Source organism: Leucopleurus acutus (genome assembly GCF_964270905.1).
Source record: "Leucopleurus acutus genome assembly, chromosome: 5".
NCBI lineage: Eukaryota > Metazoa > Chordata > Mammalia > Artiodactyla > Delphinidae > Leucopleurus > Leucopleurus acutus.
Window position 1 is genome coordinate 96169988 of NC_139147.1, and position 23593 is coordinate 96193580.

Below are 23593 nucleotides of genomic sequence, written 5' to 3' on the forward strand. Positions count from 1 at the left end.
CTTCCAAGTAGACTCAGAAGCTAGAAATGAACAGTATACCTACAGGGCAAAGTGATCTCCATTTTTCAAAAACATATTAAATTCCAGGCTGTCAAAGTGCTCAACTATTTTCCTCCCAGATGAAGGAAAAAAAAAAAAAAAAAGCAATGAAGCAAACTAAAAATTATACCTTCTCTTCTATGGTGCATACTCTATAATGTATGAGATATTTACTGCTCTGACTGGGTAAAAGACTGTTTGAAGTCTCCAAGCAGCTATTGCACATGAACCATCTATACCAAAAAGTACAACTGTAACCTTAACTAGACGTTAATGTTTTAATGTTAAATTTTTTTTTTTTTTTTTGCGGTACGCAGGCCTCTCACTGTTGTGGCCTCTCCCGTTGCGGAGCACAGGCTCCGGACGCGCAGGCTCAGCGGCCATGGCTCACGGGCCCAGCCGCTCCGCGGCATGTGGGATCTTCCCGGACCGGGGCACGAACCCGGGTCCCCTGCATCGGCAGGCAGACTCTCAACCACTGCGCCACCAGGGAAGCCCATGTTAAATATTTTAGTATTATAATATTGTGGATTTTTAATTCAGTCTTCCCTTGACTTAATTAATATTAAAGGATCAAAAACACAGAAATATAATTTATTTATAACTAGGTAATATAGATAATTTGGTTTTCCAAAGGGATTTGTGAAGGCAGTCAACGAGTTTAATCATTTGTAAAATCTGAGACTTGAATTAAATGGTTTCTGAGGTTTTGTGTTCTTTGATGTTATGCACAAAGGGTACTCAACAAAGGGAGTCATCTTACACTGTAATAGATGTCTCAAGAGAACACGGATTATTACAAACTCCTATTGTAAATTATATCTTTTATAAAGAAATATTTTATGCCAAATATTCTTTTTAGCTGTGGAAAAATCTTCATTCTACAAACAACTGTTGATTACCTACTGTTTGCCAGTCCCTGCTATGGTCCCTGGGGATTCGAGAAAGAACGACAGACAAATCCATACCTTCAAGGGGTTTACAGTCTAGAGAAAGGATACAGACAATGAAAACATAACTAAATAAATGTCAAGTAGGGATAAATTACTCAAAAATAAATGGATGGATAAATACATAAGTAGAGGACAGAAAGACAGATAGAGAGATAGACGATGGAACTTGAGAGAAAGAGTCTGAAAGACCAGGGCTACTTTTAGCCCAGATGATCCTGGAGGGCTTCTCTCTGCAGAGGTGACATTTCAGCTAAGACTGGAATCAGGAGAAAAAGAAAGCCATGCAAAGACCTGAGATAGGAAATTCCAGGTAGGGGAAATAAGTGCAAAGGCCCTGAAGCAACAGAGAATTTAGTGTGTTTCAAGAACGGAGAGGAGGTCAGTGGACCAAAAGGGAGGGTGGCAGGCAATGAACTCTGAGAGGAAGTAGACACCAGGCCGCTTATGGCCCTATGGGCCATTGTAAGGAACTTGGATTTTATTTTCTTTCCAAGACAAAACCATCTGGGGGGCTTTAAAGAGATCCAAGCCTTCAGGTGTATAACAATCTGTGGCAAGACACAACTTAATATATGCTGAGTTGGGGGAAATCAGAGAAGAGGAGCCCCAAGTGGTTAACATACATTTAATGACAGATGAGATATGAGCTGAGTGCCAAAAGAACACGAAAATATGGATAGCTTTGGGGAGGCAAAGATGGGGAAAGAAGCAAGAAGCAAAGGCTAAGAAGTAAAATCTTGGTAGTCAGTGTTGACTTCGTCATCAGGCCTGTCTTCCTGGCCAGCCTGGGAGCTCCGAGAACAAGGGGGGCACCTTCCTCCTCTTTCTGTCTCTGCATCTTGCAACACGATGCCAGACATTTAGTAGGTGCTCTGAACCCATTAAAGCAGATGATGTGTATTGAAAACAGTACAAACCCAGAGGAAAGAGGGGTTGGGTATGTGGCGTCAGGCTTTGCTGAGAACCGAAAGTTCATGAGGCGTGTATAATAACCTACATCGATAAAATTAAGATCTGTCCACTTGTCTGTTTATTGTTCTATCACATACAAGCGGCCATTATCAAGATTTGAAGGATCTGCTTGAAATTATCTGACTTAAAATGCAGACTCTTTAGAATAGTAGAAATTTCCTTTGGGGGCACTGGAAGGAATCTCAGAGACAAGAATCTACAGAATAACTGAATCAAAGTACAAAGAGGCCTGGCTATGGGTTAAGACACAGTGAATAGGGAACACAAAAGGAGTTTCAAATATGGGCTCCAAACCCAAAGGCACAAAGGTATCCAAATTGCAGTTATGGATTTGTGAGGGAGCTTCTCATGTGGGCAACTCTATTTAGCATATGCAGGGAGAGAAGCTGCAGGGATGTATCTACTTAAGGATTTTCCTGAGCGATACTGAGGAAGCCAGCTGGTTAATAATGAAAAGTGTTGATTAGACTCCTACAAGACTCTTGCTTCTCCAAATTAGGATGAAGAAATTCCCACTGAAGCCAAGTCAATAGGAAAAGTTTTGAGGAACATTAAACACCCTCAGCTCCTTTAAAGGAACATTACCACATAGACAATTACGTAAATGCCTCGTTTTCCTTTGGGGAATCACCCCAAGCCTGGCATGACTGTGATATCATACAAAGAAAATGGAGGCAGCTCTGTCCACCTTCTTAAATATGGAGCAGTAGGAAGAGCACTGGCGTGACGTCAGGGGGAGGAAGGAGGGGAAGATGATGTCAGGTGGGGATATCCTCTCTGCCTGGGTGTTGGAGGAGAAAGTGACATATGTGTGTGTGTGTATATATATATATACACAACTGAATCACTTTGCTGTACACCTGAAACTAACACAACGTTGTAAATCAATTTAAAAGAATAAATATATATTTTAAAATATGTATCAGAAAAAAGACAGATGTCATTGTTTTAACATATTGAAATTTAAGACTGCTTATTACTGCAGCCAAAGCTGATTAACACAGTCAATAACTTTTTAGAAACAGAAAAAGAAATAGCAAGCTTTGTAAAGGAAGCCAAAATGGTACCACCTCTTTTGCATAGCTATTCAGTTGTCATAGATTCAAACTCTCCTTTAAAAAGCATTCCAAGCAAAACAAAGCCAGCTGTGTCTGAGATCTCAATCAAACACTTAGCAAAGACATAATTGGGAAGGTTGGCAATCTGAAAATCAGGAACCCTGGTTTTAAAGCCAGTTGTACATCTGAGTGAATTTGTCAGGCACCAGCATTGTATGATTTAGGAGGTTCATGCGTGTGCGCGCGCACACTCACACACACACACACACACACACACACACACACACACACACACACACACACACACACAGGGCCAGACTGATCAAAAACATCTCCCTTACCACTCTTTTATGGTTCAAAAATGTCACCATGATAAACTGCAGCCTGCCCAAGAAGTACAAATCAGAATGTGATTGATCTAGAAGCCATACCATGTGAGACACTGCTGATCACTGAAGAAACTGAAGATGTTTAGTCTGGGGAAGATAAGACTCCAAGAGATATGTTAGTTGCCTTCAAAAACTTGAAGACTTTCCTATAAACAGATTAGCCCTGTTAATCAGTACAGATACAGAGAACAAAACTGGGGACAACAGGAGAAATTTACCAGGACATAGATCTCAATTCAATTTACTAGGGTGTTCTGTTCGGACGCCGCAGACCCTGGGATTCACATATATCTGACCTGTGTCTGGCCACCCCGTGTAAAATCATAGTGACTGATAGGCAAGTGACTCCACAGTTGGGATACGAACTTAGAGCCATAAGTGGCAAGCCACCGTAAGCTACAAGCAAGAAAGTCAAAAGGAGGTCGTGCTTTCAGGGGTAGGGTGGTGACTACAGGTGAATCCACCGTGCCCTAGCCACCTTTGTGTGCGTGCATTTGGGGCAGAAAAGTCAAGGGTGTAAAGGAATGAGAGCAGATATAACATCCAAAGGTCCAAGCAAATCGGCTGAGGATACCCCTTTAGATAACAAAACATGGGAAAGGAGAAAGCCCTTCCCTAAAAGCATGAAAAAGGCAAGCATGGACACCTAGGAGTGAAATACCAGGGTGTACAGTCTGCAGCCACAGAATCCAGGGGAGCTTCAGCAGAGAAGAGCCCTGGTTAAGGGCTGGGCAGTAGGCCAAGGACCCTCTTAGAGCTGCCTAGGGAGGTGGGAGGGGGTGTCAGCAGTCAGGGACAAAAAGACCTGGTCATCGGCCAGAGGAGGGTGATGCTAGCAGGCTGCCACTTCCTGGCAGTCATGTATGCCAGACACTGTGCTAAAAGCTCCACACACGTTAACTCCTTCACTCCTAACTAGCCCTGTGAGCTAGTTAGCGTCCTTATTTTCCCATTTTATAGATGGCAAAACTGAAGCATGGAGAGGCTCTTAGCGAGTAAGGGCAGAGCCAGACTTTGAACCCAGGGGACCTGGCTCCTGAATTAGGTTCTTAACCAGGAGCCAGGAGCTCAGCCCAGAGGAGAAGCAGCGGGGCTGGTAGGGAGGAGGGCTAGCACACGACACAGGGTACAGGAGTTGGGGGCGGGGCCTCAGAAGGCTCCTTCAGATCCTGCACTCACCTGGAAGGGCTCATCAAACCTGGCACTTTCAACTGCAACCTCCTTTTGCCTAGGGACATCGATTAGAAGAATTTTGTTGCAATCCTAACTGTTCAACCACGTGAAGGGGCAGCTTCCACCAGCCAATGTTCCTGCTGCTCCAGATGTTCCAGCAAAGGCTGCACACCAGCTCATGGGAAGTGTCAGGAAGGGATTTTTGTAATCCCTTAGCGTATTTGCAAAATCAGGCAGGAATGATTTGAGGCTGTTTACTGTTTTGTTAGCCTTCGTTTCCTTCCTGTCTTCGCCTCCTAACGCAGGCTCCAACCTAATTCAACAATCCTACCTAGACAGTGAACTTCCAAGCCATAATTATTTTCATCCTCACACAAACCTGCTCTTTCTGTCATTATACTTGGAGCCCACAGAACCCTCAAGCATGTCGGCAAACACCACAATGATGACTCCCTTCTCCCAGGGGCCCTGCAAGCCTTCCTTAGCTATAGCTGTGAAGTATTTTGAGAAACTTGAATTAAAGTGCTAGAGAAAGCACAACACACATTTATTGCTCATCTTGGAAAGACAACAGCAATAAGCTTCCAAAACTCTCTTTGATTAACATAATCTGGGGGTAATGAATATGGATATTGTCAATAGTCACTTAGAAGCATGTTTTCTTTTGTACATTTTGTTCTCTCCAGTAAATTTCCAACCAAGAAAGGAAATGCCCCAAGCCCCTGTTTGCATCAATAAAGCAAGCACTCAGAGGAATTACATGGAGGGAATGGAGCCAGGAAGGAATTCTACCACCTTCAACTTTTATTCTAGTTGATTCTCTATGTTTTCACCATGATTTCTAATTATCTACCAAAGTGAAACTGTCACGTCCCTAACCAGCCTGGTTCTTTTCTCAGTGTCTCTGTGACAGTTTCTGATGAAGGGCTGATCAGGACAAATATCCCAAAGGGTATCTCCAGATCCACAGTCACCGCCTGCAGAAGACTGCTGCTGAAAGGCCCAGTTACCTGCCCAGGAAGAGAAACAGGAAGTACCTGTCGGCCTTGGGACCCCACGTGGAAAATGGCAATGGGTCAGTCAAGGTTGTCCAGAGAAAGAGAACCAATAGGATTTATACAGATACATATGAGGGGATTTCTTACATGAGGAATTGGCTCACATGTTATGGAGGCTAAGAAGTCCCATGATCAGCTGTCTGCAACCCGGAGAACCAGGAAAGCTGGTGGTATCATTCAGTCTGAGTCGGAAGGCCTGAAAATCGGGAGGGGCAGGTGGTGTGAGTCCCGGTTTGAGTCTGAAAGCTCAAGAACCAGAAGCACCAGTGTCCGAGGAGAGGAGAAGATGGGTATCTCAGCTCAAGCAGAATCAGTGAATTCACTCTTCCTCTGTCTTTTTGTTCTATTCAGGCCCTCAACGGATCAGATGATGCCCACCCATGCTTATGAGGGGATCTTCTCTACTCAGTCCACCGATTCAGATGCTAATCTCTTCCAGAGACACTCTCATAGACACACCCAGAAATAATGTTTCACCAGCTATTTAGCATCACTTAGCCCAGTCAGGTTGACAAGTAAAATTAACCATCACAGGCAGTATCTGGTTTTCTACACCAGCACGTTAGTCATTACTCACAGGGCAGTGGACCCTAACCCTGCTGTGCTAGAATCACCTGGGGAGCTCTAAGGATCTAAGGAATCCCTATATCTAGGCCACACCTCAGACCAATTAAATTGGGATTTCTGGGGCTGAGGCCAGGCACCATTGTTCCTGAAAGATCCCCAGGTAATTCCCCTGTGCAGCCAAGTTGGAGAACCATGGCTGCCCTCAGCAGCAGGTCCACACCTCACTCCCCTCTGTACTGATACATCTGTCCCGGCACTGACTCATCATCAGACATGAGTCTTCAGTTAACTGCGCAGCAGCTACAACGAGCCTTTAAAAATGTAAATCATATCATGTTGCCCACCTGAATAAAACCCTCCCAGGGCTTCTCATGGCTCTTAGAGTAAACACAAACCCCTTGTCTTGGCTTGAGAGACGCTCAGCAGTCTGACCCTGTGCCCCTCAGGCAGGAAAGCCAGGAATAACAGCTTGGCAAGTGGAGCCAAGGCCCAGCTCTGCACTTATGGGCTCCATGACTTTGGAGAAGTTACTGGACCTCCCCGGCCTTCTCTGCCTCACCTGTAAATGCAGATTTAACTAGTTGACACATGTAAAGCTCTCACATGGTACCTGAATCCTCCTCGTCACACTGTCCCAGTGTCACTCAGTTCCCAGAGCAGGCCACCCCGTCTCCCCTCTGGCCCAGCTCTGCAAGACCCTCTCCCCTGACACCTGGCATGACCGGCTGCTTCCCGTCACTCAGGACCCAATGCTGTGACCACAGAGACCCTCTCGCCCCTTCATCACCCTGTCTGACTTCCTTTATAGCCTGTATTCATTTGCTAGGGCTGCTATAACAAAGTATCACAAACTGCAAGGCTTAAATAACAGAAATTTATTGTCTCACAGTTCTGGAAGTCTGAGATCAAGGTGTCAGCAGGGTTGGTCCCTTCTGAGGGCTGTGAGGAAGGATCTGTTCCAGGGCTCTTTCCTAGCTTCTGGTGGTTTGCTGGCAATCCTTGGTGTTCCCTAGCTTGCAGATGCATCACCCTGATCTCTGCCTTCATCTTCACAGCTCGTTCTCCCTGTGTGTGTGCCTCTGTGTCCAAATTTCCTCTTTTTATAAGGACACCAGTTGTATTGGGTTAGGGCCCCATCCTACTGCAATGTGACTTCATCTTAGTTAATTATTCAGGACATCTGCAACAACTCTATTTCCAAATAAGGTCACGTTCTGAGGTACTGGGGATTAGAGCTTCAACATATAAATTTTAGGGGGACACTACAACATACCCCTTATCCCTCTCTAGAATGATCTGGTTTTTATTTTTCTATCTGTGTGTTGAATTGTCTTATCTATCTTCACTGAATGTTATTGTTGATACTGTCTGATTTTTCTGCAATGGCTACGCTATATACATTTGTAATATGAAAAATAAGTAAAGACAAGGTTTTCAGAAAAAAAAAAAAAAAAAACCTTCTCCCTTGCATTGTGATTTGGGTGACCATCATCTCCAGTTCTAGACTGGAAACTCCACGAGAGCAGGGACCATGTCTTTGCATCCCTGAGCCTAACATCATGCCTGGCACATAACAGATGCTCAGTACATGCTGGCTGGGTTGAAATTAAATAGATATGCACATTGATTTCCCCACAAGAGCTCAAGAGCTCCAGTAGAGCAGTTGTTCTTGCAGCCTTCCTGGTATACATTTTCTCACAAATCTGGAAATCTTAAAAAAAAAAATGCTGGCACTCTAGGCTTTTGAATGACTCTGGTATATACAGTGGCACTATCTAAATGTACTGATATCTAAGATGTCAAGAATTAACACACAGCATGAAGCAAGGCTGCCAAATTTAGGAGAAAATTAAACCAGTAGGTCCATCACCCAACCCCTGTGAGCCAAACTGCTACATTTCACCTGATTCTTCTAATTAGGTTGTATCTACAAAGCTTTTAGAAGTGGACAAGTGTTACATTAAGTGCTAAGTCGTATTAATTAATAATATGGGTAGATTATACGGGCTGGAACTTGCTGTAAATGTAAATGTCCTAGGCTTATCAGCACAGTACTTGGAATCAATGTTCCAGATATACTTTAAAAATTCTTTATAGAATTTTATGAAGCTTCTGGCTTCCAAAGAAAGTAACTTCATATAATCTTGGCATTTTCTAACTTGACAAAACTTTAGAAATCATCTAGTACAATAATTCTCAAGTCTATCAGACCCAGCACCTCTTTTTTGTAACACATGTCTTGATACACCCCTCTTTAATATCCTAAAGCAAAATTCATGGGTAACCTGCCTGTATATAACATATTTCAGTATTTAAACACTCAGGCAAGTACAGCTGTCATCATGAGATGCTTGCACTATATGAAAAATTACTGTAAACGTGCCAGTTTCAAATGGCAGGCTGGTACAGGTGTGCTGAATGGGTGATGCAGAACCATGGGTTGCACTGAAAGGGTGTCTTGGTTCTCTAAAACAGTGATGAACTCCACTTAAGTTCAAAACTAAAGAATTTACAATCTTCCTTCAATTTATTCTATAATTGCCTTCTTGGAAAAGTCAAGGTACTTGTCTATTAAAACCATCCAAAATAATCTCATGTGCTTATATGTAAAACAGAGTTAGGTTTTAGCTTCAGATCATCATAACCAGAATTTTCACCTACAAGAATGTCCGGGGCTTCCCTGGTGGCGCAGTGGTTAAGAATCTGCCTGCCAATGCAGGGGACACGGGTTCGATCCCTGGTCCGGGAAGATCCCACATGCCGCGGAGCAACTAAGCGCGTGCGCCACAACTACTGAAGCCTGCGTGCCTAGAGCCCGTGCTCCGCAACAAGAGAAGCCACTGCAATGAGAAGCCCATGCACCGCAATGAAGAGTAGCCCCCGCTCACCACAAGCAGAGAAAAGCCTGTGCGCAGCAACGAAGACCCAACGCAGCCAAAAATAAAATTAATTAATTAAAAAAAAATGTCCGATATCTGAAAATGGTATGACACCATCCCACGCGTTTAACAGCTCTGGGGCCCACCAACCAAATGCCATGAACACTCCCCCTACCCCAACCTCTGAGAGCAAAAAATTTCTCAAACCATTTTCATTTCATTTGAGAACAAAGTTCGAAGACAATCCCGTGGGGTGGCACTGCCCCTCTTGAGAGTCACAGATCCAATTTTACATCCTTATATAAAAAATGAGGACTTGTGTCCCCAGAGATTATGCCCAAGAATCACACACCAGGTCTCGGCAGAGCCAGGTAAGAAGCACTTAGAGTCTGACAGAAGAGCATTCTCCACAGGCCAGGCATTGTCTTAAGCTCTTTTTAGACAAACACTAATTTAATTCTCACATCGACACAAGGCAGGAGGCTTGATTATCCCCACTATGCAGTAGAAACTGAAGCACAGAGCCATGAAGTAACGTGTCTCAGTTCCCAGAACCGTAAGTAGCAGAGCCCTGACTCAGACCACCCTCTTCATAACCACTATGCCACACAGTGCAAACTACGGACTGTCATTTAGGACTGGAGGCAAGACAAAGGGGGAAATGCAACCCTCCTGCATTATAAATACACAGGTTAGATCAGTTCTACTAGTTCAGTACACTGACCTCCATCAATGCCTTCAAGCCATAGTTTGTTTCCCACTTGGTCTCATCTTCCTTTTTCTTGTGTTTTTCCTGCAGACATTCATTCCCAGGAGAAGTCTGCCCTGGGGACCTCTCGACCTTTCCTAAAAGGGAGATCCCTGGTCACTAGATGAGTTCCAGAAGCATCCACTAAGGCTTCTGCAGCCCTCTGCCATCAGTTGACCTTCACCACAACCCATCTCGCTCAGGATGAGTGGCTTCCTCGCCTCCCTGGACCCCCGGCGAGTGCAGTGGGGGGCTGCCTGGTACGCCATGCACTCCAGAATCCTGCGCACCAAACCGGTGGAGTCCATGCTAGAGGGAACTGGGGCCACCACAGCACATGGCACCAAGCTAGCCCAGGTGCTCACCACCGTGGACCTCATCTCGCTCGGAGTTGGCAGCTGTGTGGGCACTGGGATGTACGTGGTATCTGGCCTGGTGGCCAAGGAAATGGCAGGACCCGGCGTCATTGTGTCCTTCATCATTGCAGCCGTTGCATCCATACTGTCAGGTAAGCATCTTGTGCAGGCGCAGGCCTGTGGAGAGTGTGCCTGCAGGCCTGTTACTGTTCGTCCCGCTCTCCTAGAGTATTTAGTGGTGAGATGAGCAAAGTGGTCATCATGCCCCCTTTTTGCCTTGACTATCAGGGAGTTCAGCGCTAGGTTTGGGCTCATTGTAGTAGCTTCCTTTTTCTTTGGTTTTTCGATCCAAATAAATATTCTGGTGCCTAGCCATTGCCCAACTGCTCATTCCCTGTCATGTCCTAATGGCTCTATTTTTATTCTGTCTCCCTTTCAGGAGAAGAAAGGTCAGTTCTTTCGCGGGGGGTGGATAGAGCCAGGATATAAATAATAAATACTGGATCGGCAGAGTAGCAAAATGACAAGTCAGTAAATCTGATATGATTGGGATTTTATGAGCCTCAAACTGGCATTGTGATCTCCAAGCAGGAGGAAAGCAAGCTAGGAAATAAAGCCATCGTGAGAATCACAAAGCACCATCTGCCACGGCACTGCAACAGACTGATGTTCTGCAGAGGTGGCTCAGCCAGCGCCTTCTCTCTCCTTGAGAAAGAATCATAAAACGCGTTTGCTTTTTTTAATGAAGTACCAGGACTTACACGTTGATAGTTTGTGAAATAGCTCTATTTCCTTTTTCTCTTTCCTCCTCTTCTCTTGAGTTGGAATCCACAGTATCTTCCCAGATGCTGGGGATGGGTCAATGGACACCTTGAAAAAGAAAGAAAAGGAAAACTTACTGCTTCTTGATGGTTATACTGCAAAAGCATGAGGTTTTGCTGGGTTTAGGATTGGCAGATCACGTGGGTCAGCTCATGTCTTGGCAGTGAATGTTGCGGCCTCTTCAAATGTTTCTGGAGAAGTAAAGATGCTAACCTGCACTGGGAGTTCTGTGTACTAATGCACACCATCACAAGAAGGGTCTACATTAGTATCGTACATCCAGACTAAACAGTCTCCATCCATGTGGGATGCACAGACTAGGGAAACGCCATCAGAAAGTGCACTGTTTATATCTGACATCGTTTTAATGTGATGAGGAAAATATTTCCAGGACCGATTTGATTTATCTCCTGTCATGGCTTATATCCTTGTTGGTCTTACCACTATCTTTTCCTGAAGTCATTCTGTAATATGCATGAATATCCTAACATTTGAGATTCCTGCAGAATAGAGGAGTTTTTCCTTATATATGAATAAATTCTGTGGATGCTTGAAATTCTATTAATATTAACCTGATTGCAATCATTTTCAAACTTGTTTGGCAAGGAAATTATTTGGGGGAAGGTGCCAGATTCTTACTCACCATAAATTTATAAATCTAAAAATGTTAGCACATAGAACAGAAGAGCAGTGGTAAGACAAAAGGCAGGCATGTAACCAGGGAGTCCTACAGAGGACGTAGGGCAGACGGTTCAGAGTCCTGCCTGGTCAATGCAGACTGCACAGTCTCCTCTAGATCCCATCCTATTAAGGCCCAGTCCCCCAAACCATGACAATTCCCACAAATGAATCCTTCCTTCCTATCCTTCAAGGTGCTTCATTACACTTAGAAATTAGAACAAGGCCCAGTCACATTCTGGTAGCCTGTACCCCTGACAGCGTGCTCATGGGCGCTGTGTAACCTAGACCGGGGCTATGGAGGGAGTATTTACACCACAGAAATTTGCAAATGCTACACATCAGAGTTTGTTTGTTTGCTGTTTGTTTTCAGAGAGTGAGTTGTTAAACATTTACCAGCACATCACTGAACCAGCTCCACCGAAGGCTCCGGTACTGGCCAGTAATTGGTGCCTTCACCACGGCACCAGGCACCAAAAGAAAGCCCTGCTTCTGTCCCAGTAGGGATGCCCCTCTCTGCACATGGCCTCGTCCATAACACTCCTCTACACTTTGTAACTGACATCTCCCAGCTGAGGCCAGCCAGAATCCTCCTAGAGCCCCCAGCCAGGGACAGGACCAAAATAACTGTGCCAAAGTTAGCATTTTTATATCAGGTTTCTTCAACCAGGCCTCTCACTCTATGATCCTTTGCCATTAAACCAAGGAAAGTCTCCCTCCACCCTCTTCTTTCCACTCCCCCACCATCATCTCCATATAGCTTCTCTCTGGACCCAACTTCCCACTGCTTCTCCATATCTGCATCTATCTTCAGCAATAACTGCTGCTTGGTTGCAAGAGCAGAATAAAGAAAGAGTTGGGATTGACTAGATTTAGCTTTTCCTAGGCAGAGAGAGAGGGGGAAAAAAGCCATGGGGCTAGGAATACTAGAAAAGGAAGAGGAACTACTGCTGGACCACACAGCTTAGGTTGGATGAGAAGGGAAGTGAGAACATGAAGGTAGTGGTGATTTACGAGAAGTGGTAGGATCGAGGAAGACTGGTGTTCTCAATGAGGTCAGGAAATCACTGAAGTAAAAACACCGAGAAAGTGAATTAGAAGACAGAAGTGAAGTTGAAGAGTAGGATGCTTGAAATTAAGATTTCAGAGTGGTAAAGTAATCAGTAACGATAACTTTAGACTTGGAACCTGCCTCAGCCACTGACCAGCTGTGAGACTCTGAGCAAGTTCCATAACTTCTCTGAGCCTCAGTTTCTCCACCCTGAAAATGGTGACAATAATACCTACTTCATAGAGCTGCTGTAAAGACTAAATGAGGTATCTGTAAAATGCCCATACAACACCTGGCACGTAGCACCTATTAAGTGGTTATTATTATTTTGTGCCAAACCCTATATTAGGAGTTTGCCATACATCATCACGTTTAAGATTCATAATATCTCTTCAAAGCAGGTTTTATTATCTCCAGTTTTACATATGAGGAAACTGAAGTTTAAATAACAGAAACTAGATTTGAATTTATTACACCAGCAATATCTCTCAACCCTGACTATGAACTTAAATTGGGGAATTTGCTTCTGAATAATGGATTGGGGGAGGGAGGCTCAGCTTTACTGAGTTATAAGTACATACAGTAAAGTTGACCCTTTTAAATATACAATTCTATGAGTTTTGACCAATACATACAATTGTGTAACCTCCACTACAATCAAGATACAGAAGAGTTCCATCACCCCCCAAATAATTCCTTCATGTTACCTCTTTGTGATTTTCCCCTCCTGCCACCCCCAACCCCAGGCAACCAGAGACGTTTTCTGTCTCTATACTTTCGTCTTTTCCAGAATGTTATATAAATGGACTCATTCAGTATGTAACCTTTTGAGTTTAGTTTCTTTCACTTAGTATGATGCATCTAAGATTCATTCATGTTGTGTGTTATCAATGAGACATTACACTTTATTTCTGAGTAGTAACCCACCATATGGATATTCCACAGTTTGGTTTTTTTCTTTTCAATTTATTTTATTTTTTATTTTTATTTTCTGGCTCTGTTGGGTCTTCGTTGCTGCGCATAGGCTTTTTCTAGTTGCGGTGAGCGACGGCTACTCTTTGTTGCTGTGCGCGGGCTTCTCATTGCGGTGGCTTCTCTTGTTGCAGAGCAGGGGCTCTAGGCATGCGGGCTTCAGTAGTTGTGGCAGGCGGGCTCAGTAGTTGTGGCTGGCGGGCTCTAGAGCACAGGCTCAGTAGTTGCGGCGCACAGGCTTAGTTGCTCCACGGCATGTGGGATCTTCCCAGACCAGGGATCAAACCCGTGTCCCCTGCATTGGCAGGTGGATTCTTAACCACTGTGCCACCAGGGAAGCCCCACACAGTTTATTCATTTACTAGTTGAAGGACAACTGGGTTGATCCAGTCTGGGACCATTATGAATTAAGCCATTATAAATATCTGTGTACAGGTTTTTGTGTGAACACAAGTTGTCATTTCTCTTGAGTAAATACCTAGGAGTGGAATTGCTGGGTTTTGTGGCAAGTATATGTTTAACTTTATAATGAACTGCCAGACATTTTCCCAAAGTAGCTATCTTATTTTTGATTCTCACCAGCTATACATGAGAGTTCCAGCTGCTCTGTTCTTTGCCAGCACTAAGAATTGTCAGGTGTGTTTTTTTGTGGTTGTTTTGTTTGTTTGCCATTTTGGACGGGGTATAGTGATATTTCAGTACGGTTGAAATTTGCATTTCCCTAATTACGAACATTTTGAGCATCTTTTTATGTATTTATTTGCCATGCAAATATATTCTTTGGTAAAGTGTTCACATATTTTTTTCATTATTTAATTGGAGTCTTCATTTTCTTATTAACTTTTAAGACTTCTTTATATATTTTGGATACAAGTTCTTTATTAGATATATGGTTTTGCAAATACTTTCTCTCAGTTTGTGACTCATTTTAAAGTTTTCTTTTAACTTCTGTTTATTCCTTTTTTAAAATACCAATGCTCAGGCTCTACGCCCTAGAGATTCTAATTCAGTTGGACTGGGGTAGAGCCCAGGAACTGGCATTTTAAAAAAATTCCCCAGGGAATTCTAATGTGCAGCCTGGGTTAAGGACTACTCCACTATAGGAACCAGGAGCTACCTCTGGAATAGCCATGACCTACAAGAAGAGGAAATGTATGTTAAGATAGGAAGGGGCTTCCCTGGTGGCGCAGTGGTTGAGAGTCCGCCTGCCGATGCAGGGGACACGGGTTCGTGCCCCAGTCCGGGAAGATCCCACGTGCCGCGGAGCGGCTAGGCCGACGAGCTATGGCCGCTGAGCCTGCGCGTCCGGAGCCTGTGCTCCGCAACGGGAGAGGCCACAACAGAGAGGCCCGCATACCGCAAAAAAAAAAAAAAAAAAAAAAGGAACTACTTGGCCAGCAGATTCTTAAGAGACTTTTGCCCTTGTGGCATCATCTCCCATGAGATGCAAACCAGCTTATAACATGAAGCAAATCTAAGAGAGAGAGCCACTTTCTCTATAATTTGACAAGACCCAAAGTTACAAAAACTTCCCAGGGACTTCCCTGGTGGTGCAATGGTTAAGAATCCGCCTACCAATGCAGGGAACACGGGTTCAATCCCTGGTCCGGGAAGATCCCACATGCCGCGAAGCAACTAAGCCCCATGCACCACAAAAACTGAGCTCTGTGCTCTAGAGCCCGTGCGCCACAACTACTGAAGCCCACGCGCCTAGAGCCTGTGCTCCACGACAAGAGGAGCCACCGCAATGAGAAGCCCGCGCACTGCAACGAAGAGTGGCCCCCGCTCGCCACAACTAGAGAAAAGCCTGCGTGCAGCAACAAAGACCCAACGCAGCCAAAAATATATAAAATTAAAAAAAGAAAAAAAACTTCCCAGGCTCCTCCTACTGTTCCTGCCCCAACACCATAACTGCCCACAGCCCTATCACACGTAGAGGGAAATTTATCAGAGGAAGCAGCTTGTGCTGTAACCTTTACCCTTGTCCAAAAGGTCTTATCTACTCTTGAATAGCTCAGCAGCCCACAACCAGACCCCGTGCCCATGCCAAACCTTAAAACCCTTCTGTATATACCAGACTGTATAAACCAGATAGGGGAAACAGTTTTTCTTCCTGGTTCCCACTGACAGCTTTGTTGCAAGATGAGGGATGGAAGGAGGGTAGTTTATAGAGGTTCTCTAGTTCACTGGCTTGGGATGAAACACAAAGTAAAGCCTCCGTGTCAGCGACACCTGGCCATTAAAAATAATCTGCCCCAAGAGGCTCCTATGCATGGAACGTGAGTGGAGAAATAAAACTTATTTCCAGTTCTTTTAATATTAATGAAATTGAACCTCAAACAGAGTGTAGGTCTGAATGACTCCTAAGCTCTTGCACTGTCTACAACTACCCTTTCAGCCCATTTCTCAGGTGGTTTTGGTAAGGATTAAATGACAGTAAGCATGCGTAGTATCAGTCCCCTGCCCGGTACACTATACCAGTAATTTTTATCACCTGCTCATGAGAAATAGTAGCAAAAATCTAATAAGATATGGTTTGGGAAAGCTGTATTGGGTACCTACCATATGCCAGTCCTGGAGCAATACCAAAAATAAATAAGAAATTGTCTCTACCCTGAAGTACCCATCATCTCCATTAATGGAGATGAATGCTAAACCTGATAAGTAATTATGGCAATAATAGTCATGATAATAATAATGATAGCAGCAGCTACCATTTATTGAGCACTTACTGTGCACCTAAAGAGTTCTAATTGCTTTACACATTATTTTACTCAATCTTCACAACAACCCCATGAGTAAGTGGTGTTATTTTCCTCATATTACAGATGAGAAAAAGGAGGCTTCTGAAACCTTTGGTAATTGGTTTAAGGCTCTTGTTTAAGAGGTGACAGAGCAAGGAACAGAGTGAAAGCAGTCTGACTCCAGAGCCCTCTCATAATCACTCTGTTATTCTGCTACTGTATTAGCAGACTAGGATTAGGTTCAGTTGATACAGCAGAAAACTAAAAATGAAAGATAATTTCACTTCTCTCTTGTATAACAGAAGTCTGGAGGGAGGCTGCTACTGTGGCTCTGCGGTCATGGGTAATCAGGCCCCTTGATCTTTCTGGTCTACCATCTGGATACTTGGCTTCCATCCTCAAGGTGCCTGCAAGACCCACGATGGCTGCTGTAGCTCCGGTCAATCTGTCTGAGTTTTGGAAGGCAGGAAGGAAACAGGAAGTTGAGGCAGGTCATTTCCCACATCTCTGCCCCTTTTTAAAGAAGTCTCATAAATCCTTTCCTATAACTTCCATTTATATTGCTTAAAACCTGAACACTTAAGATACAGCAAGTGAGATTGAGAAATGTAGTCTTCTGACTGGGTACATTGCCAACCCAAGTATTACAGGGGTTCTGTTGGTGGTAAAGAAAAGGAAAACTAGCTGTCACTGCCACATCTATAATCGATGCATAGCCCCTAAGCCCTCCAGTTTGCTGAGGTCAAGTTGTTCTGAAACATTTAAGTAAAATTTGTTCTGATTCCCAGTAATGTACAATCAGAAAATCTAGAGTCTCCCTCGATAAACCTAGAGAGTTGTGAAGCTTACTTCCTCCAGCTCTGAAGCTCTGCTTCCATAGTCTCTGTCTCCACTCCATGTTTCATTGGCTTCTTCCCTTTTCTTCACTTCATCATCCAACTAGATGATACCCCAGTCCCTCCTGTCCTCCAAGTAACAGCAAGGTAAAGCTGTATGTGCAGTGAACTTTATGGAAAGTTTGGGCCAGAGATAGGAGATATAATGCAGTCCGTCCCAGCAGACAGCAAGCTTATGATGGAATATAGGCTACTCCAATTCTCCCTGGCTTTAGAGAGTGTCCACAAACCCTCTGTTCTTCTTGACTTCGGCCTCCAGCCCCATTGATGGGCAGCCTTCCTCCTTTAAACTGACCTTCTACTCCCTCACCTGCTCACTGTCAAGCCCTAAAACTCTTGTTCGTATCTTATCCAGAGCAGTCTACATATCTTTCTATCGCCCTCCAAGTTCATCCTGGCCACTCTCCAAAGACTATCATCCCCTAACCAAAATGGTCCACCAGGATCATTCATTTAAACAAAGTGAGTTCTAGAAGGAGGGATTTGGGGGCCAGGGCAGGAAGGTTAGACATCATTCTGTAGTCATTGAGAAGTTCAGTGGCGTGACCAGATCTGTATTTTAGTAACACAGTGGGGAGAGAACAGAGGTGGGAATCTGGCTGTGTGCATATTGTACAGAACAGGCAAGAGACCACGGGGCTCTAGGCCCTGAAGTGGAGGCTGACAGGAAGCCTGGGATGGAGAAGAGGATTTGGGCATGGCTGGATGACGGAGGGTGAGGGAGAAGGATAAATGCTCTTTCTAGCTGAGAAAAGGCACATAACAAATGAGAACGTTTTTGAGATAATGTCATTTGAACAATGGATTTATAATACCATCCTGGTGAAAGAAAGTGAAGGCAGAAACAGAAAACTCTAGTAAACAGCCCCGCCACAGAACACCACGAGGTTCAGTAAACTAATCTTTGTGTTCAGAACACTGCATACGGTGCTCTAGTGTAGCGCCTCCTCCCCATCCCCACCAAGCCAGTGCAGGGAGGGGTGATTTTAGTTCTGCCCTCAGATGAGAAGCCAGGGGGTCAGAGGTTAAAGTAACTTCCTGAGAAGCAGGCAGATATTTACTGGCAGAGCCAGAACTCAAATCTAAGATTGCAGGACTCCAAAACGCAGGTCCTCCATTTCAGCAAGCTGCCTCTGATATCTTTAAAGCAAAACACTCCTTCGCATTAGATGGGGATTAATAAATTGCGATGGATGAAACGGTCTAAAAGGCAATAAAGGCCCGTCACACCGAGTAGTACGTTTCTTGGCACTCTAAGCTTATGGTTCAGCACTAGGGTTGATCATTGTATTTCCTGCCACCCTCACTTGTTCTTTAGCATCTTCTCAACCAACATTAGGTGAACCCTGGTAACTGAATCCCTGGAGAGGCGGTAAGGGGAACAGAGCTCTTTCCCATAGACGAGGCTTCCAACCGCCTCCCTGGGCTCGTTGTGCAGACCTTTGCAAAGTTTAAGCAGAGTCTCCGCGTTCCAGTGTTCATCTCAGGTTGGATTGTCATGCCGAGGAAGATCGCTAAATATTTAGGATCTATTTAGATAGCCTAGTGAGTTTCTTTGTTTTGTTTTTCAGAACAGACCATTTTCCCCTCCCCAAATTGAAGCCAGACCTGAGAGGTGACCACCAGAAGGGTTGGCCCTTCTGCAACCTATTTTCAATGACCTAAGATCACTCATTCATTCCACAAACTTGCATTTATTTGTTCCCCCAAACATATCTGAGAACTGCTCTTAACCACACTGCGGGGTGGGAGAGGCAGAAATGCAAAGTGGGTGAGAGGGTAGAGAGGAAATGCAAAGATGAACAAATTCAGGGCAGTCTCCAAGCTTACTGAAGACTAGCTCTCCAAAATACTGTCTAAATACGCAGCTGTAGGTTGAAATCTTAATAATGATAGCAGCTGCCCCTGATGTTTTAAAGTCTCTAAGACAGAAGTTAGTAAACACTCAGTAAATGTTAGTCATTTCTATTATTATTACTATTGTTTTTATTATCATTAGGCAAATTCTGTGCCCTGGGCACCATGCATATACTACCTCATTTAATCCTCTCAGCCTCCCTGGTGGGTGATAGTAGCTTTCCTGTAGTATGCCCGATCATAATAGCTAAGTCACTGAGCACTGATAACATGCCTGGCACTAGCTGAACACCAGTTGCACAATCTTCTCAACAAATCCTACAAAATAAGTACCATTGTCAGATCCATTTTGCAGATGACAAAACTGAGGCTTGCGGGGGATGGGTGACTTGTCCGGGGCAACGAAGCAGTCAGCGGCAAAAGGCAAGTCTAAATGTGATTCTGCCTGCTCCAGAGACTGTTACCACCATGTTGCTCCATGCAGACACACCCCCTCAAAAAATTTAAAAACTCGCCAGAGAGAATCGAACGAATCAAGGAAACCCTCATTCTTACTAGGGTTTCAAAAGAGCCTGTAGCTCATTCTACTCCATTGATTAGGAGAGCACTTTTCTAGCTCAAAACTTCTGTAACCCAGGTCATGAAAATGACTTCTAAGCTCAGCGGCTTTCTGTCACCTGTCAGCCGTGAGAAGGGTGTTGTGAAGTGCATGTAGCTCTTCTATGTGGGGCTGGATTGACAGCCCTGTAGGAAGGATGTCAGTTACCAGTTCAGAAAAGGTGAGCACAATTTAATAGAAATATGCAAGTTTCTCAAATTGCTGATTGTGAAAATGAGTTTCCTCCAGCACACACAGGAGAAACTGGGTTTCTTTGACATCTTCTCCAGCACTTGCTGGGGGCGGACAGTGCATACCGAGAGCCCCCTAGCACGGCTGTGAGAGGGACTGGCCGCCGGCTCTGGGCTCAGCGTGGCAGGGTGCCGCAGAAGACAGGAAAGAACTCCGAGACAAAGGGCTTGACATCAATCAATGCAAAGAAGCAAGACAGGCACACGTGAAATAGTCATGAGAGCTGCAAGAGACAAAGGGCCTGGGTCAGGAGTCAGGACACCTGGGATCTAGTTCCAGCTCTGTCCCTCAGCAGCTCAGGACCCTGGAACAAGTCATTCACGTCTCTCGACCTCAATTTCCTCCTATGCACAATGAAGAGTTCAGATTAGATTGCCTGTGTGAGTTAGGGTGAAAAAGAGAACTTAGGGAGCGGAAAGATTTGTCAAGAAAGGTCCAATGCCTCAACTCCCCACACACACATCCCAACACCACGTAGCAGAGGAGCACCAGGAAGCATCAGAGCAATGAGTCCCAGAGCTGATCTACCTCACTTCAAGCCCTGCTCAGCCATTTACTACTTGTGCAACTTGAAAAATGTAGTTAACCTAGAGCTTCCCAAGCAGGTTGCCAAAAATTATAGGTGTGCCAAGGTATTGCTCCCTCAGCCCTCAGGGCAGCAGGAGGTGGGAGAGGCCCAAGGCTACTCACTGCTACCTGTGAACAGCCTCGTCCCTTTACACATGACCTCCTTCCCACATCCGTACAAACGTCATTTTCTAGGTGCATTCTGTCAAGTGGAAAATATTGGGAAGTCCTGAGAACCTGTCTAGATCCTGGACTCATTCTCCGTAAATGGAATAATGATGGCCTCAGCATCCTTTCTATCTTGTGAGATTAAGATCGAGTATGTAAAGTGCTCAGTAGAGCTGGTGCACACAGTAAATGTTTAGTAATGTTTGCTCTTATTTTTATCCCTACTACCACTACTGCTGGCCAGATCTCCAACCTAACAAGGCTAGGTTCGTTCTTAGTGCAAATGAGCAGGCCTTGGTTCAGATTCGGAAGCCCCTCAGCGCACACCTGGTAAAGGACTCAGACCCGCCTCCTACTCAGCCTTTCTCCAGATAAACCTTGGGCAAAAAGCATACTTTTGTTCCTGAAGGTATTTGCCCAAGAGGAACTCTCATCTCTACAGGGACAGTCCCCTTCAAACAAGCTGTGCTGCAAAACATACAAAAAAGCTGTGCCTCAGAAAACAAGTAAATAAGTGCATAAGAGAATTACAAATTGTGGTGAGGGCTCCATGGAAACTAAACAGGGTACCAGCGCAAAGTACTCTCTCTCTCTGAACAAGTGATATTTAAGCAGCCTCCATTCTGTGCACTAAAACAGGGGCTAGAGGTGAGTCAGGAACAACAAGCAAGGATAAGCACCTGAGACAGGAGTGCTCATGGAAACTCATAGAGGAGTTACTCCTAGCACCAGCTCCTGCCCTTGGGGCTCTGGGGAAAGGCAGACTACGTGCAGAGTCTAACTGGCTGGGCACAGCAGCTCAGGAGCTCTGCATGTGCCAGCCATCAGCTCTGAACACCCTGCCCCACTCGGTGCCCCTCCTCACACTGCCAGGTCACAGAGGCTGGTGCTAAGGGCCCATGGCCAGCCGAGTGAATCAGGGAGGTCACTGCCCCGACCCCGGCAAATTCCACCAGCCCCGGCAAGGGGGTGAGATCACCAAAGCAAAGGGGGTATGAAGAGAAAAGAACAAAGGGCAGAACTTTGTTAAATGGCTACAATCAGATGGAGATGGAGAGATCAAAAGCAATAATGGAGAAAGAAAAATGTAGGCAGAGGTGGAGGAGTGAAACTGAAGGAAGAATATATTCTTCCACATGGAACTGAAGAAGGTGTAAGCACTGGCATCCCAAGCTGCAGGGACGCTGATAAACGGCCTTTCCAGTTGACAGCCTGAGGATCGGAGCTGCCAATTTCTGGGGTACAGCATAGACAAACACCGTAATACAAAGGGTAGAGCTGGCATGGAGAAGACAGAACAGCAAGCAGTACAGTGAAACTTTGATTTAACAACCCAAGAAATGCATTCATCCTAGACACAGTCTGTGCCTGTGCTTTATTGAGTGTCCACGGGTAGCTGTATGTGCGTGAAAAGCAATGATTTGCTAGCACGCATCACAAACATTTCATACTCTACTTCACCACTGGCCATTTACATAGACCTGGTCCTCAAAGTCCCTTGCAAAGTAGTTGAAAACATATAAATATATGTATACATTTACATAAATATGTATGTATACACATGCACACATAAATGTATCTTTATATCCTATCAACTCTTCAGGAATTTCCTATTCCGTAATAAATTCAATAGTCCTTGGTTAGTTATCTTGAGACTTTATTTACAAATACCCCCGTTTATAATTTCTGAGGCTTTTTAAAGAAAATAAACAATGCAATGAATTTCTCTTACGTATAAAACATAGATACAAATGCCTGCTCCTTTGCAAACACCTCTAAGCATGTTTTAATTATGAGAGCACTCGACACAATAAATCATGTCAAAAGCACTCAGTGTTTTCCTTGGAGGGCATGCCTCTGTCAAGAAGCCACCAACATATCCAAGCGATTCACTGTTCCATTCACCGGAGTTGTCTTGTAGAAAAGTCAGCTAAAATCCCACCATTGCTATTGCATTTGGTAGGGGCTGTCCAGTTGGAAGCAATCCATTAGGACCATCTAGGTGAGAATCTAGGAAAAACAGCTACCCCAGATCCTGGTCAGCTGTGCCCCAGTACTGTTTACCATGCACTCCATCCTTCCATCCTCATGGACCAGCAGGCAGCAACACTCACTCCTTAAAATACAAACTTCATACTTATGCCCTACAGAAGGCCAAATTCTTCTAGAGTTTGTGGGCTGGAGAGTAGAAAGGGCGAAGGAGAGGGAGGGAGGTTAAAGTGGTACGTGTTTGTACCCCAGGAGGGAGAACTATACTAGAAAGAATTAGGAGCTGTCACCAAATGCCCACACCCAGAAGATTCTCTCTAGCAGCTTCCTGAGTCCTGAGTCTCTGGTCTCCCCTCTCTGCATGTGGCCCACTTTGGAAAAAAGTCAAGATGGCACCCCTCTTCGGAGGGGCTTCTCATGTCTCTGGGAAGGTCCTCCACTGAGAGCAGATCCAGGCCCACGAGAGATTCTCTGGGTCTCACCCTCCTGGGCATCTGCCAAGAACGCAGCCTGTCCCGGGGGAACCTGGTCCCACGTGATTGTCAGATGGGCTGAGGAGGCCACGCAAGGGCTCAGGTGTGTTCTCTTAGCACTCTCTTTTAGTCCTGCCCACTAAATTCTCAGGGCAAGGGGGTGATGGCCTGGTCCCCTCACAGAAGTTTCTTAGGACTGTCATCTCTGTCAGCGGGGGCACTGCCTCCTTCTGGAGAGATGAGCTGGAAAATCTTTGACTGGCTGTCACTTCAGTGCCTGCCCTCCTTGCCTTTCTGCACAAAGCCTTTATGGCTCAGTCATCAGAGTCATCTG

The 23593-nt window shown here is 44.9% G+C and overlaps 1 protein-coding gene across 1 annotated transcript in view; it reads left to right on the top strand.

The window, feature by feature from the left end:
• Positions 1-10040: 10040 nt before the first annotated feature.
• SLC7A14 (solute carrier family 7 member 14) overlaps positions 10041-23593 on the top strand; it is a gene marked incomplete at both ends in the record, with an annotated part of 67349 nt that continues 53796 nt past the window's right edge. The window contains one exon of the mRNA XM_082840056.1: positions 10041-10344. Within this exon, the coding sequence (XP_082696182.1) occupies positions 10041-10344 (304 nt within the window). The remainder of the gene's footprint in view (positions 10345-23593) is intronic.